This window comes from Mastomys coucha, unplaced genomic scaffold (genome assembly GCF_008632895.1).
Source record: "Mastomys coucha isolate ucsf_1 unplaced genomic scaffold, UCSF_Mcou_1 pScaffold15, whole genome shotgun sequence".
Taxonomy (NCBI): Eukaryota; Metazoa; Chordata; class Mammalia; order Rodentia; family Muridae; genus Mastomys; species Mastomys coucha.
The window spans coordinates 130,893,018-130,909,978 of NW_022196897.1; the positions used below are offsets into that span (position 1 = coordinate 130,893,018).

The window sequence follows — 16,961 nt, forward strand, 5'->3', positions numbered from 1 at the left end:
GCCTCTTAGAAGCATGGTCCTGTTTCATGTCAAGCCTAAAATATTTTGGAGTGCTGCAAGTACAGCTCAGTGGTAAGGCACTTGCCTAGAATACCCTAGGTTGGATCCTCAACCAGACAATAAAAGCCAAGAATTAGGCTGGGAATATGACTCAGTGGGTCAAGTGCTTAGTGTAAGAATGTGGACCTGGGGTCATATTCCCCCGAATTAACATAAAAGCCAGGCATTGCAACATATGCCTGTAACCCTGGCACTATGAGACAGAGACAGGAAGGTCCAAGGGCCTCTATGGCCAGTCATCTTAAACAAGGAACAGTGAGCACTAGGGTCAGTGAGAGACCTTGTCTCAAACAATATGGTGGAGAAGTAATCGAGGAAGACATCCCAGCATCACCCACCGCTTCTACACATGCACAGACCTGCATACATGTGAATACACACACACATACACAGCAACGGTGTTCTCTCTTTTGTACTAAATTAGATTCCATGTTATTGATCCTTCTAGATTGTAAAACAGCCCCATAATTCTTTGTCTTTTACCAATTTTCAGAGACTAAGAGTGTATTTTATTGCAAGGCACTTCTAGTGCTATTGCACTCACGATCTTGGTCAATATATCCATTTGTATAATTCAGTACTCTCAACTAGACTTTCTGTTTGGCAGCAATAAATTTCCACCTGAAGTATTCATTAGCATACAAATAGGCTGTTGAATTTTTACCTTAGTAAGTATTGAAACACGATGTATTTTCTTCTCTCTGTGCTCCAAGTCATTGCACCTCACCTGGTGTGTTTTTAACATACATATGCCAAGGAATGAGGATCCATAAGGTCAGGCAAGAAGGAAGAACAGTAATTTAGACTGTGGGTCTAATGTCAAGATTTTATACAAAGCAAGTACTGCCTTGCACACAAGTGTACATTTACAGAATTGAGCCTTTCATAGTTAGGAAGTTCCTCATCTGTGGAATGACTTAGAGTTATACTTTATTCCTTTCCTGTGCACTGAGCCTAGAGCGTTTGCACGTGCTAGGCAAGGGCTACCACTGAACTGTATCTTCTGCTCTGTGTTTACTTAACATTTCAAAGTGGGATTATAGTAAGTTGTTCAGATGTAACTGTGATCCTCTTGCCTTGGCCTCCCAGGTAGCTGGGATTACAAACGAGCCCACACGACTAGGTCTAGCCAAGGTATGATGCTCTTAATAGCCATGTACTGTGTTCAGGCCTTTGTATGTTTTCCCATATGGAACTCCCCCTGGTATCACTAATAAAATTCCATTATATAGATGAAAGATAATGCCTAGAGGAGTTAAATAACCCGTGGTTATTGATGCCACGTAAACTGTAGATCAGCCAAATGGAAGTACAGTACATGTGTGTAGGCCTTCTCTGTCTCCTTAGGATATTCTGTAGTTGTGCAAGGCTATCAGAGGCTTCACTAACCACTTGTTCAGTTATAGAAATGGAGTGGATGAGAGAAAAATTGTCTTGGAAAAAAATACAGAATTTCAAACATCTTGTGTTTGAAATGTCTGTTAGACCTCCAAGAAGAAAAAGCTATAGAGGTAGTAGAGATAAAAATCTAAATTTAGCAGAAATGTCCTAGATAGGATAATTTGACGAAGATATAGTTAGAAGCTCTGCTGCTTGAGAGATTCCCCAAGACAGTAAACATAGTTAGAAATCTCAAGAGACCCGTTGTTGGAGTCATGGAGGGATCAGACACTTGGAGATCAAAATGATGAGTATAAAGTACTTAAAGAAACAGAGAAGGAGCCAGAGGGGGTGACATATAAGGCTTTTAGGAAATGGAGGCAGAAGGATCAAGTGTTTAAGGCCAGCCTAAGCTACCTAATGTGACCCTTGCTGGAAAGAAAATAAACAGAAAACACAGTCATTGGATGGGAAAGAAAACATTAGGTGTGGAATCTTGGCAGCCAAGTGGATATGATGGCTCAAGACAGAGTGGTCAGCTGTTCTGAGCAAGGTACACCCCAAATATCAGCCATTAAAGTTAGATATAGTGCTTGTCCCATTGGTGATTGGTGAGAACAGTTTGTGGTGGGGCGAGTTGAAGGAAACAAGCTAAGAAGAATGGAATGAGAAGCTAGATACCTTGTATTCATAGCTCTTTCAAATTTTCTATAAGATGATTGGTTTAGGGAGCTGAGAAATGGAAAAATTATGAAAAGTATTGCTTTTATAGAAAAAGGTACAATGATTGTAGCCCCCCTCAACCAGTTGAAGTAATTTAGGGGTGGAGAAGGGAACATAGCAAACAATAAAAGAAAAAAACTGCCAGAGAGATAGCTTTAAGCCCTATGAGAGATGGGATCCAGTGTATGTGTGAAGTGGGCTGGGAATGGGGATAGGAGGGCATCCTCCCTAATAGGAGAGAAGCTGGGTAGATACATGGTGAGAAAAGTCTATGCAGTGGTAGTGAGTGAGGGTAGAGATGGGATTGTCACAGAACTGAGGGGAGATATAACATGACCATCAGAGGACTCAAGGGGGCCAGAGTGATGGTTTGAAAGCATCAACCACCAACCTAAGATCAGTGAGCACTGTCAATGTGGCTGGGCTTTGTTCTCCAGCTTTGTGGTAAGCTATGTGTATCCAGCTTGAGGGAATGGATATGGATTTGAACTGAAGGATCCTGGATTTGCCACACAAGCAAGGATGCCAAATGAAAGAGAAACCAGAGACTTTTCCCAAAGCTGTAACAGATGGAATTAAAAGAGAGCCTGGAATGGAAGAAAGAGACGAGATAGGCAAAGCCCATGGGACTCTGGCTATCTTAGTTACTTTTCTATTGCTAAGACAAAACACCATGACCAAGGCAACTTATAAAAGGAAAGCATTCAGTGGGGGGCTCACTCTTCTAGAGGGTTAGAGTACATGACCATCATGATGAGGAACATGGCAGCAGGCAGGCAGGCATGGTGTTCAAGTAATAGCTGAGAGCTTTCATCTAATTAATAAGCACTAAGTAAAGAGAGAGCCAGACCATGTGGATGGCCTAGACTTTTGAAACCTCAAAGCCTACCTGTAGCGACATACTTCCTCCAACAAGGTCATACTTCCTAATCCTTCCTAAAGAGTCCCACCAACTGGGGACCAAGTGTTCAAAATACATGAGCCTTTGACAGTTGTAGAAGTTGGGTACTGTCTTAGTTAGATTTTTACTTCTGTGAACAGATACCATGACCAAGACAACTCTTATAAGGACAACATTTAATTGGGGCGGGCTTACAGGTTTGGAGGTTCAGTCCGTTATCTCCAAGGTGGGAACATGGAAGTATCCAGGCAGGCATGGTATAGGCAGAGCTAAGAGTTCAATATCTTCATATGAAGGCCAATGAAAGACTGTCTTCCAGGCAGCTAGGATGAGGGTCTTAAAGCCCACACCCACAATGATACACCTACTCCAACAAGGCCACATCTCCTGATAGTGCCACTCCCTGGGCCAAGCATATACAAACCATCACAGGTACCCATGGAAATAAGACAGAAAGGAAGGAATTTAAGAATGTTGACATCAAGGTATTAGGTGTTTCTGCTACTGGTAGTAACAGGGTCAAGGCTATGACGTTGTCCGAAATGAAACAGCTGTGCATGCACTACAGGATAAAAACTGGATTGCAGCATTAACCACCTAATATGAAGCCAATGTAACTACAAGGGTGCATTTTGTATCTTATTTCATTTAAATGTAAATATAGGTAGCCACATGAGGCTGACAGGCGCAGCAGGGAACTCTGTCATCAGTAGGTGACTGCTGCAGAATGCAAAGACCGAGTGTTGTAAAGGTCCTCTGTAAGGGTGTTTAAGTCACTGAGAAGAGAGCAAGTGTAGCAGACTCTGAGGGTGAGCCAGGACACAAAACTAGAGAGATCGGAGGTGACCAGAGTAGCATGGTGGACAGCAACCACACTAGCTGGAAAATAAGAGGTCTCACTCTTGGTTTTTGGAGGGGAGAGAAATAATTATTTGGAAGCAGCAATTTGTGGACAACTTCCTCACCTCTATCCATGGCAATGGGAAGAGGCTCATGGGTAGTAGAGAATTGGTTAGGGGAGGTTCATGGGTAGTAGAGAATTGGTTAGGAGAGGTTCATGGGTAGTAGAGAATTGGTTAGGAAGAAGTTAATGGGTAGTAGAGAATTGGTTAGGAAGAGGTTAATGAGTAGTAGAGAATTGGTTAGGAGAGGTTCATGGGTAGTAGAGAATTGGTTAGGAGAGGTTCATGGGTAGTAGAGAATTAGTTAGGGGAGGCTTAGGGATATAGAAGGAGTCCTCAGGCATTAGGTGGGGCTTAGAAAAATGAAAGAGGCTGATGTGGACTGCACATGGAAGACTATGGGGCTAGAGCCCAGGAACAAACCTAGGCTACTCTGGGGTTTTGGACCCGTCAATTTTGTTAACATGGTGACCACCACCTCCATGTTCTAGCGTCCTCTCTTTAATGTTCCTTATTTGCCAGGGATGATGCAAGCTCAGGCCCATCCCCCACAACCCTCGCCCATGCTACCCTCCAGGCACCCTATGACCTATTCTGTATATTACAGGTGTTTGGTGTTCATCTGAACAAGTGGCAGCTGGACAAGAAGCTGGGCTGTGGATGCCTCTTCCTGTATGGCGTGTTCCTCTGCTTCTCCATCATGACAGAGTTCAACGTGTTCACCTTTGTGAACTTGCCCATGTGTGGGGACTAATGATTGGCCAAGCTACCTGCTGAGGCCCAGGTCCTTCTTTTCTGTGCAATACGAGACCCGGCCGCACCCGAGTCAGGCGGCCCCTCAACAGCCGCGGCGTCCGTCTCTCCCGTGCTGTCCACAGGCCTCCGCTCCTGTCCTGGTGGCCTAGGTTCTCCCTGCCACCTCCTTTGCTCCCTAACTCCCTTGGTCCTACCTCCCAGCCGGCCCCTCTCACCTGCCCATCCCATTCCTGTCTCCTCTTCCGTGTGAAGACATCCAACATCCACATGAATTTTCAAGCTCCATTTTTGAACAGTGACTGAGATTCTAGAACAAAACTGGCTGCTAACTGGCCCAAGCCAGGCACAACTTACTCCAATCCCTCCTCCGTTTTTAAGTTATTTCACAGAAGATACCCTAATTTATGACCAGAGACTTTGAGGAAACAGGAGAGGGTCCGCTGATGGCAGGAAGTGTTGGGTTTGTTTAGTTTGGGAGTGAGTCCTAGGTTACTGGGCTTGGAAAATCATTTAATTTGAGGGGGCTCTTTTGTTTCTTTACTTTTCTTTTAGAGACAGAGGACTCCCCTTGCGTCTTCTCTCACTGGGCTCTGGCTTAATAGCTGATCCACAGATTGTACTGAGTGTCTCCTGGGGGTGAATCCCAGGCACGATGGGAATTTAATAATTAGTTGGGAAACCGCTGAGCAAGACCACCAGAAATAAATGCATGACATGACATTTTTCTGCCCAAGGACACATCACTAAAGTCCTGAAGGCTTCACCTGGGGGTGGGGGGGGCTTAAGGTGTTAGAGGAAGAAACCTGCCTCACACATGTTCACTATGACCCATCTCTCTCCCACTAGGTTTTTTCTAGTTTTTCAAGCAATAGTTCTTGCCTGCCTGAGGCCTTTGACAGGGAGGCCCTGGCTAACTGTCCATAAGGGCACCAGGCATCAGGCAGTCACCAACAGAGACTTCCCCAGCGTGTGAGTCCTTGAAATGTGCTCTTGTTGCTTGGCATTTGTGGTGACAGGGAGTAACCCCAGAGGCCATCACTGTACTCTGGACAGAAGTTACAGACACTGGTTTCTTGGAAAATGAAGAGAAGCACATTTTGCACAGATGTCGTCAATGAAGTCCCAATTTGCCACTTGGTATCGAGTACACTGGACCCTGACAGCTGGCTCTTGAGCAAGCATCCTTCCTCATAGGATGCCCACCAACAAGCTAGCCAGCTTCACCCCTCCCCTCCTGGAGGGATGGCCAGGGAGGGAGAAAGCAGAGAAGTGCTGCTTTGAAAACCACGGAATGGGCTCACCTCAGACTGGCTCAAGGGCACAAGTTATTGTGAACATTTCGCCAATCACTGCTCAACCACCCTGCTAGATTTTCTATGACGCTGAATTATTACGCAGAATAACTCCACCAAGTTGAGATACACCCATGCTTGTTACACTTGTATTTATTGAAACTGTGGATTCTTGCCCGCCCGTGCTCTCCCTTGTATTTACTTTAAGCACTGATCACTTATCATCCATTCGGTATGGTTTTCCCAGTCCCTTGTACACATCCTGGTTTGAATTGTAAAAAAAAAAAAATAATAATAATAATAACCTGCTACAGACTGGTTGAATGTTTCTGTCTGAGCTATAAGCTGAGGGGGAGCGTCAACCGAGGACCAGGAGTGGAAATCACCAGTTTGGGCTCTCAGAGCAGAGCTAAGGCACACTTACTGATTTGGTTGCACATTTTGCACTGGTTTATGGCGATTGTTTTCTTGGACGAATGGTGTAAAATAAACTTCTCTGTTCTGTATCCTCCCTCAAACACAGTGTATTGCTTTCTCAGCTAGACTGGCGTTGTTTTATACCAGGAAGAGCATACAGGAGGTTAGTGGCTGTAAGTGCTATGGGGCCAGGGAGGTGTAGCCTCTACTTCTTCTGGCCAAACTTAGCTGCAAGACTGGCATGTCTAGGAAATAACAGGTGTGAACTGGCAAATAATGAGTCTGTCTAAGGTTTGAAGGGATTTCAGATCTGTGTCACGTCATGGAATTCTAGCATCCTGCTTGTGGTAGGGTATATGTGTTTAACAGATCCTAAGTTCTCCATCCTGATGTTAGAAGGTCTCATGAAAATTAAGACCTTTCTTAGTTGGCCCTGCTCTCAGGGAACTGAGGCAAGATGATTAGAATTCAAGGGCTACACGAAGAGACTCCATCCTCAAAAAAGCAAGCAGTGGGTATCTCCTACAAAGTCAGTTCCTCAAAAGAGACTATAACATATAGTTACAAGAAGCCCATATTCTGATCCAAGGGATCTGCCATTGTACCCGAAAGTCAGCACAGCTTCTATAGGAACTAGAGGAAAACTGGCTTCTGAGTCATGACAGCAGCTTAACTGCTTAAAATGCATATGCCCATGATAGGAATGTAGACGGTATCAGGCTTTGTTTTTGTTTGTTTGTTTGTTTTTGTATTTACATCTTAAGATGTCTGGCTACCATAATTGTGTGTCTCACAAATACACCTTGGATATGGTTTAGAAGAATCTATTATGCCTGTCAGTATTGAAAAGTCTTAGTTACTTACTTAGTTTTACAAATTATCAACAAAAGGACATGCGATCGATCAGCTTTGCTTCCTCTGATTTATTTCTACTTTAGCACTGAGGGTGAAATCCAGGGCACTGTGTGCTAGGCCAGTGTACTGAGCTATATCCCCAGCCCTTGATTTAAAACTTGATTTAAAAATACACATTTGGGTGTAAACACTTTAGAAATGACAGGTCAGCTCTCAATGTCTCAAAGTGAAAATTCCCCAGGTAAACTGGTGGCACTGTGGCTTACAGCTGTAATTTCAGCACTTGGGAGGCAATTGGGAAGGGGAGAGATCAAGGCTAGCGGGGCCTACTTAGTGAATTCCAGGCCAGCCTGAGCAATATAATGAGACCTTGAATCAAAGCGAAAGGGGGAGAACCCATCCATCCTTCCAATCATCCTGAGCTGAGCCACTTTCCCTGTTTCAGCCATGAGGATTGCCAATCCAGGAACTCTGAGGGAGTCCCTTCTGAAATGAGAATTTAGCATATTTCTGCCTGGATTCCAGCCATGCACACGTATTTCTTGTGTCTGTTGAGACTGTGGTTTCCAATGAGTCGGCTGTCCTGTGAGGCAAAGTTGCTGATGTTAACTATTTTCACATTTCTGATAGCACTACTGCTTGAGGTGGTACCAGAAAGACTGAAGAAAGGACTTCCTTTCCATTCCTAACACTTCAGGTTGTCAACAGTTCCAACAGAGCCCCTCACGGCCGCAGTGCTCTGACTTGACCTGTTCTGCTGACCCTGGAGACTGTCGTCTCATGGCCTCTACCAAGGAAGGAAAGGTGCATGCTAGAACCTGTGCACCCTCCTGAACACATCCTGCCTGGCCCTGCAAGGAAATGCCTGAAGAAGGCCTGCCTTTCCTTCCCAGCCTGGCCTCGGTTTGCATATGGTCACTGCCAGCATGCATGCCTTCATTCTAACAGTTTCCTACGTGGCCTCTTGGTGCATCTGAGGCCAAATAGGAGACCACTCTAGCCCTGGCATAAGGAAAGTGCTAGCCCTACCTCCAGGAGGATGTGTACTTTGGTACATGCATGTTTCATATATACCTTCAAAACAGATGTAATGATAAGGGCTGGGGAGATGACTCAGATGCACAAGCCAAAGGACCTGGCTTTGAATCTCCAGTGCGCACATGAAAAAAAGACAAGGCAGGCGTAGCAGTGTGTGTAATAACTCCAGCAGTAGAGGAGTGGAAGCAAGTGGATCCTCAGAGCTTGCAGCCCTGGCCAGCAAGTCTAAGTAATCAACAAGCTTCCAGTTCAGTGAGAGATGCTGTCTCAAAGGATAAGGTGGAAAGTAATAAGGAAAGACTCTCAGTGTATATGTGCATGCCCAAAGCGGAAGAGAGATGTGCTGATGTGAGTGGAATGAAAGTGTTGGGTGGACGTTCCTGAAAGTATTTGCTGAAGGCCTCCATAATACACACTCATAACTAGGGATCTGAGACTCATATATCCCAAACAGTAAGCTGGCACTCAAGTTTCAAAGGAAAAAAAATCTAAACATTTAAAGAAAGATAGTAACTGACAATATCAGTAAATCCTGATCAGTTTTTGAGTAAACAGTATCTACTTCTAGTCACTGATCACCAGTAGAGTGGCCAGAAAGCTGCCCAAATTGTTCACGTAAACATTCAATTGGTGGAAAAAAGTAAAGACAGGAAAGCGATAGTGAACAAGATGTTTTTATCAAAATTTATTTTCACCTTTTCAAAATGGGATGGTTATCTGATTAATAGGATGCTCCAACAGTGGTTCCAACCCATCTCAGTCAAGTATTTTGTAAGAGTTAGTTAACTTCCATATTGGATTTAAGCTGATATATATATATATATATATATATATATATATATATATATATATATATATATACAGACACACACACACACAAACACACTCACTGAAACACACACATACACATACCACAGCAGGAGAGGGGAAGCCTGCCTAATACCAAAACTGTCCAATAGATATTTTTTAATTATTAAGATATCAAACTATTTTCATAAGACTACAGGAATGAGGAGAATTAAGCAAACTTGTTTCTATAAGTAAAAAGAAAAAACTGTATTCACTAAATATCAATGAAAGATGTGGGCACAGCCATGATATTTAAAAGGCCAGGAGCCAAGGTGGAGCAGACAGGAGTCCAGCAGTGCACAGGATAAATTATGCCATGGCCAGAACTGATTTCACACTACACTTTTTACTTAGCTTCTGAGCACAGAGCAAAGAACAAGAAATTCAGCCAGCATTTGTCAGGTGAAATGTTATGATCAGGGTAATATATATAATAATTACATCCTTAATAAAGCATGCTCAGTCACCTCAGTCATTTAAGTAGTTTTGCTCAATACAGCAAACATTCTTACCAAGTGCTAGAAATTTTGAACACAGTACTTATTCTCATTTTGACTTATTTTTGGCTTGTGTTTTTGTAACAGAGAGGAGAATGGGGGAAGATTTAAAATTATAATTTGGCAAGCCACTGCATGGTTTTTTTCTACTTAATTTGCATAAACATATGCATCTACACATACATTAAATTTGTTTTTCTTAAGCTAGGTGTGATGATACAAGCCTGTAATTCTATAGCTTTGGAAGTGGAGGCAAGAGGATTAAGAGTTCTAGGCCATCCTCAGCTACAATGAGTTTGATGCCAGCCTAAGAGACTTGAGACCTTCTTGTTTCTGTTTGGTTTTGTTTTGTTTGTGTTTCATTATAGGTGACAGCTTCTTCTGCTTCTCTCACGCTGACTTGATGAGGCTGCAGCATCTAGTTTGTTAGGATAAACAGCCTCAGACTTCTGGCAAACCCACACGAAGATCGTGAATATGAAATGAGGAATTTCAGAGTCTCTGCAGGCGCTTTTGGCTACATCTGGCCTGTGCCTAGTGGTCATCCTGAAAATGAGTGCACTTGTGTATGAAAATGCTTTTGCCTAAAATTGGTATTTTGTACTTATTTTAGAAAAAGCAAGCAAAGCACCCTTCGCTGCCATGCCTGTCTTTCCACCTCCCTACCATGACAGAGGAGGGAGAATTCTTCAGATGAGAACAGGGAAAACTGTACTCCCCAGTCTGCACTGCTCTCCCCACAGTGGGTGTGGCCCAAATCGCCGCCTGCTTCAGACTTAAAATGTACTTGTTCTCCTAGATACAGGTCTCTCATATGTCAGCCCCACCATCTAATTCCTGTTGTCACCACATGTAGTCACCATTCAGTTGTTTAGTCTAACAATTTCCATGTTAAAAAAAAAAAAAAAAAAAAAGAGCTCAGTGAGCTGCACTTGTCCACCTCGTTGTCTATCTTGGTGTTTTCAAGCCTTTGACACGTTACAGAATTGCCTGAAGACGTACTGGATAAACATTTCAGCAGGCCTGTGGATAACTCAAGAATTCTCATTTCTCACAACTCCCAGATACCAATCGCTGCTGGGATCGAACCACTTTGGGAGCTACTGCCCTAATTAGTGTGGGCTGTAATGGCACATTTGTCTTACCTCAGCCCCAACACTATCATTAGTGTGTCAGAAAACATACACAGAAATGGGTATGTTGTATTTTCACCTTTCAATATTATCTTTTCCTTCTGCTTCCATTGAGATATGTCATTGGCTAAAAGTAGACAAAACCCCTGCATCCAGCTCTCCATTGACTATATACTGTTTAATCTTCCTGCAGTCACTCCCTCTAACAACTAAGGAACGTCTTTTAAATTAAAACCCACCGAGATCAAAGAAAATGGCTTAAGACAAACCATTCTGGATGGAGACTGTCAAGGTCATTCAAGGTGAAAAGATGTTAGTCACAAATGACAAGGGAAAGAAACAGGATAGGGATTTCCTGTATTTGTGTATTATGATCATGGATAGCTAGATTACTGATATAAATATGCTATTTTCTGGGGTTTTTTTGTTTGTTTTAGTTTTAGATTTGGTTTTTTTTTCCTTTCTTTTGTCTTGTTTTTATGTTTGTGTATGCTTCTTGAAATACTCAGGGATCAAACACATGGCCTTGAACCTGCTGGGCAAGCATTCTATCCCTGAGGTGGCTCCCCAGATTTGGGGTTTTGATATACAGTCTGGCTTTGTGGTCTAAGCTAGCCTCCAACTTGTCATTCTCCCCTTAAGTTCTGAGGTTATAGGCAGGCATTACTATGCCTGGCACTGAAAATGTTACTTTGATTTAAAGTTATCTAGCAAAGATGTCATGTCTCAGAAAAAAGAAATAAAAAGTTTGTCCCAGAATGCACTAGTAAGTGTATTTAGATACTGATACATGTCCCTTTGTGTTCTTGTCTGAGGCCCAAGGGCAGAATGCATCCAACCATACATCTACATAGCTCTGGCCTCAGATGGTGACTTCCAAGTGTTAAATGAGCAAAGCTCCCAAGAAAGATCCAGACACACAGGCTTTGTGCCTATGGAAAGCCCTCTCCTCAGATATGGGCTCTTGACTAATCCACAAGGCTCAAAGGACATACTGTGTTTCCACATACTGCCATAAAAGCCACATTTTACAGGCCCTCTGAAAATATTCCTTTGAGTCAGGAAGTGGATTTAAATGTTAGCAAGCATTATCCAGGGTGGCCTGGATGAAGAGGAAGAATGAGGCCTTCCCCTTCAGAGGTAGAACACGATGTGTGGTCCACACCAGCCCACAGGCTCTAAGAAGCTCTCTCCCTGGATGTGGCATCTCTAGACTGGAATGTGTTCCTGGATAGCACTGTGAGCCGTTGAGACCTTCCTGTGTCACCACATAATTGAATTTAAGGTATGCCTTCCTATTTTTAAGACCCTCTTTATACTTCTGACAGAATTTAATCAGCCAACTAAACACTAAAACACTTCTCAGGAGGAAACCAAGGATCTGGAAGAAACAAAAATTTGAGATGTAGGCCAGGAAGTCTATTCATTTCTAACACATATGCAAATCAGTGACTTAGAGGCACTAGAACTCAGTGTACCTTGGATGAACGTGATACCCAAATTACTTGCATTACTCCCAGAAGGAACTAAATACAGTTCCCAAGTTGCAATTCTATTTTCTTCTGTAAAGTTCTTATGTCCCGTTGGTGTTTTAACATGGGTTGACTAGCTACAGTTCCACCATTTCTGTGTGGGGGGGCCAAACCTGCCTTGTAGGGTGAGTGGTCAGATTGCCTCTGCCCATCATCAGTATAAGCTCCAAACCATGCAGCCTGTTGCTCCTAGGATGAATGCCCAAAGCAGGTGGTTGCTTGAGTTTGCTTTCGCTGTAGTAAAATAACTTGACCAAAAGCAATTTAGGGAAGCAAAGAATTCAACTGGCTCATGCTTCTGGGGTCCTAGTCCATCATCGAGGGAAATCAGGGCAGAGAGTCAAGGAAAGAAGTCTGAAGGCAAAAGTGCTGTCCCACACAGCATTATTCCAATGGGGAAACTCATTCCCAACCAGAAACCACGGAGGAATGCTGCTTACCGGCTCACTCCAGATTCATGCGTAGCTAGCTTTCTGATATTTCCCAGAACCTCTTAAGTGGGGGTGGTGCCACCCACAGAATTTGGGCCCCTACAAACATTGTCCCAGTTTGCTTTCTGTTGCTGTGAAAAACAACATGACCAAAGCAACTTGGGGAAGATTTATTTCATCTTATACTTTATAGTCCATCATCTAGAAAGCATAAGACAGGAACTCAAAGCAAAGAAGCTCCCCTGGAGGCAGGAAGTGAAACAGAGACCATGGACAAAAGATGCTCACTGGCTTGCTTCACTTGGAGTGCTCATCTACCTTTCTTGTACAACGCAGGCCCATCTACCCAGGGATGATACCATCCACAGTCGACTTGAACCTCCTACACCAATCAGCAATCAAGAAGATGCTCCCTAGACTGCCTGCAGACCAATAGAGGCACTCAGTTGAGGCCTCTCCTCTCAGACAACTCTAGTCTGTGTCAGGCTGACAATGAAAACCAGTAGTCCAGGAAGTAATGAGGTCCCAAATCGTACAAGGTTTCCCTCTGGTTACACACCAGTCACTGTCCTGATTCTCCTGCGGCACAAACAATGTCACTTGATTTCTCCCTTATACTGGCTTAGAAATGGCCAGAGGTGGTGTGATGGTTAGCGCTGACTGTCCTCTTGACAGGCTCTGGATTTACCTTAGATGTTGTGAGACACTATTGCTGGGGAAGGTGTGAGCAAACATCTACTCACCTCAGATGGGGAACTAACAACAGACCAAAGTGCAGATTATCAGCAAAGTCCAGCATGGTGGTGACCCAGTGAGTTTTACTGAGGTAAAGTACAGGAATATAGGTGAGGAGTTAACTTATAGGAACAGAAATGACTCAAAGATGACTGTATTACTAACAGCGTCAGTAACAACTCACAAAAGCTGGAAATGTGGAGCCCTCTGTACAACATGCAAGCAGCTCAACAGGTTGGAGAGGGTCTCTTTCTGGTGGATCAGTCAGTCTTGGCCTCTTCCAGGAAATTCAGCTTGTCTGAGAGTCTTCTGGAAATCTTAGCTGGTCTCTGCTTCTTCCAGGTGGCTGGGTTTGTCTGGGTGTCCTCTTTGTAGCCTTTCTTGTTTGAGAGTGACTCTCAGCAGTCTTTACTGTCTCTGTACTCTCGGAGAGGGAAGGGCCTAGCGAATCTGGTTAGTTTTAGGGACTTCCTGAAGCTATTTGGAGTTCTTTGTTTCCATCCTGTCTGAAAGAGCAGTGCCTTCAGGTGGAGTGTTTCAATCTTGGGGAATCCTGTTATGGAACACTAGGAAGCAAGACTCCAAATACACCTGTGGAGGATGATTTAGATTATGTTGGCCTCTGGATATGTCTGTGAGGGATTATCTTGATGAAGTTGCTTAAGATGAGAAGATCCACCCTAAAAGACAGAAAGGCTGCTCCATTCCTAGGCTTGAGTTGACCCTGGACTGCATAAAAAGGAGGAAATTAGCTGAGAATAAATATTCATTACGTTTTTCTTCCAGACTGTAGAAGTACTGTGACCAGATGCTTCAAAGTCCTGCCATCTTCACTTCCTTTCTACGGGAACTCACAGTCTTGTGAGCTCATTCCTTATGTTGCTTTTGCTATTTTATTACTAGGATAGAAGTACCTAACACACATGAATTTCTTTCTTCTACATGTTCATGTGTATGTGGTGTCTGCATGAGTGTATTCATGTTTGTGGGGGTCTCACATGTGTTTGCAGGTAGGTGTGCATATGTTATACATGTGAATGCAGAGTTCTGACATTGAGTGTCTTCTTTGATTGCTCTTGTCATATTCACTGAGGAAGGGTCTCTCAGTTGAGTCCAGGGCTCACTGATACAGCTAAAATAGGTAACCAGCTTGAGCCAGGGATCATTGATGGCTGCCTTCTAAGTGCTGGAATTACTGACAGGGTCCTGTGACCACCTAGCAATTTACATGGGTTCTGGAGATCCAAAAGCTGGTCCTCACACATGCTGCTTGCACTGAAAGGTGCAACTGCTAAGCCATCTCCACAACTTCCTGCAGGTTTGTTTTTCAAGGTTTCTTCTTACCCATATTGATAACTCATTCTTCAATACCTCAAAACAGGGATGGGTAGGTTTGCAGTTTATCCAGACTCTATGATATGCATTAAATAAAAACAAAGACCATTTCTACTATAACTTTCAACTCTAGATGAAGCCATGATGGCCATAAGTCTCCTCCTTTATAGCCTAATTCAAAGGAGTCAGCAAGCTGTTAACTAAAGGAAGTACTCCTGACCTGTCATCTCTTCCTTCCAAATGAGGGCCTTAGATCATCATATGGTTACTGCCTATTCAAATGCTGTTTGACAAGAGAGGATTGTGGTTTCTATCCAGAAATTAAAAATGCTTGAAGACAGTGAGGCTTCTATGAGTTTTGATGTAAGAGAATAACAAATCATTCCATTGGCTTCTTCTGTGCCTGGGACTCATCTTTAGTGCTGTTGGGTTTGCTAATGTTTTGCAAGGTCTTACTCCTATGTCATTCTTAGGAAGATATTTCACAGTTCCAGGGTCAAAATAAGCAGTTGTTTTTTCTGGTGCTAGCAGTTGAACCTAGCTCTCAGGCAGTCTAGGGAAGCATTCTGCAGACTCCCTGAGCCTAAATTTATTCATTATAAAGGAGACATAGGTATACACTTATAGCTTGGCAGTAGTTGCAGATGCAGGTATCCTTTCTAAGATCATGTATGTGAGTTAAGGGCCTACAGGGAAAGAACAGAATCTCCAAGGAGTCTATCTTCTAGAAAATAACAAGAAAATAGACAGGAGGCAGGGACTGCCAGGGCTAACAGAGTCCACAGGGGTCACACCATGACAAGTAGCTCCCAGTCAACCATCTGTTGAGGTTTCCTGTAGATCTGATGGCTCAAAGAGGAAGCCAACCACCTGTAATGTATCTCATGAGCCACACTGGCATAGAGGAGTTCAGGGCTCCCTCATCTACTTGATTTCCTTAGGCTAGGGAAGTCAGGTCAGGGACAAGAGTATTTAAATGTTTATTAAACAAAGAGAAGAGAAACTAGCAGAATCCTTTTTAGAGCTTACTGTTTGGGTGTTGGTGAATGATGATGATGGTGGTGATGATGAATGTGGTGGTGCCGGCAATGTGATGGTGGTTGCTACTCTTTTTTGTTTAGGGAAAATGGGTCCTCTTTTAATACAGACCTCATTGTATGTAGTCTATGCTGAATCTTCTGCCTCGGACTCAGAAGTCCTAGGGTTAGAGGCATGTACCACCATACTTACCTCAAGCTTTTGGCTTTCCTAAGGTTGCTCTCCTGTCTCGTGACTACCAAAATGTCTGAATTGTTTGATTTTTTTGTTTTTGTTTTTGTAACACTACAAGTTCACTAATTTTGATGTGATACAAAGATGAAATTGGGAGCCATACCAACACAAAAATAGCTAATGTAGCTATTTTTCGTAATGCCCAGGAAAGGTTTATGATTGAACTATTCATCTATCAATTATGCATCCATGTTCTCTCTAGGCAAAGTCAGTCCCAAAGGAAAGCAATGACTCTCACTAAGTTTGGTTTCTCTTTTATTCTTGTAAAGAAAACCAGCTCATTGGCAGTAAAATCGAGAGTAGTTTCAAAATATACTGTCAATGGATTTCTAATGAGCTCCCACTGCAGTTTTTCAAATACACATATGCTTGCACTAGCCTGGCCTGGTGAGCAAACAGCAATGAGAGGAAGACAATTTAGAAGATTTATCCACACTTACTAGATGTGATAGTTTGAATGAAAATGGTCCCCATAGGCTCACAGATTTACATGCTTGTTCTGCAGTTGGTGAAACTGTTTGGGAAGGATTTGGAGGTGTGGCCTTGCTGAAGGAGGACACTAAGGGTTGGCTTTGAGGTTTAAAAAAAACCCATGCCACTCTCAGTGAGAGTCTCTTTTCTTATTTTCCTTGTTGTCTTAACATGTAAGCTATCAGCTGCTGTTTCAGTGCCATGCCTACATGCCTGCTGTCATGCTCCATGCTGTAGTGGGGTACCCCTCCTCCGAGAAGACTGCTTGGATACAGGTTTAAACCAATATAAACTCTTTATTAGCCATCTGGCAACTACACTGGGTATAGCCCCCAGCACAAAACCTGTATCATGGATTGACATACTTCAGTTAACAAGAACA

The 16,961-nt window shown here is 43.2% G+C and overlaps 1 protein-coding gene across 1 annotated transcript in view; it reads left to right on the forward strand.

The window, feature by feature from the left end:
* Nucleotides 1-6,532, forward strand: part of Slc24a3 (solute carrier family 24 member 3) — a 485,196-nt gene extending 478,664 nt beyond the window's left edge. Inside the window, exon 17 of the mRNA XM_031372121.1 lies at nt 4,574-6,532. Within this exon, the coding sequence (XP_031227981.1) occupies nt 4,574-4,720 (147 nt within the window). The 3' untranslated portion in view covers nt 4,721-6,532. The remainder of the gene's footprint in view (nt 1-4,573) is intronic.
* The last annotated feature ends 10,429 nt before the right edge of the window (nt 6,533-16,961 follow it).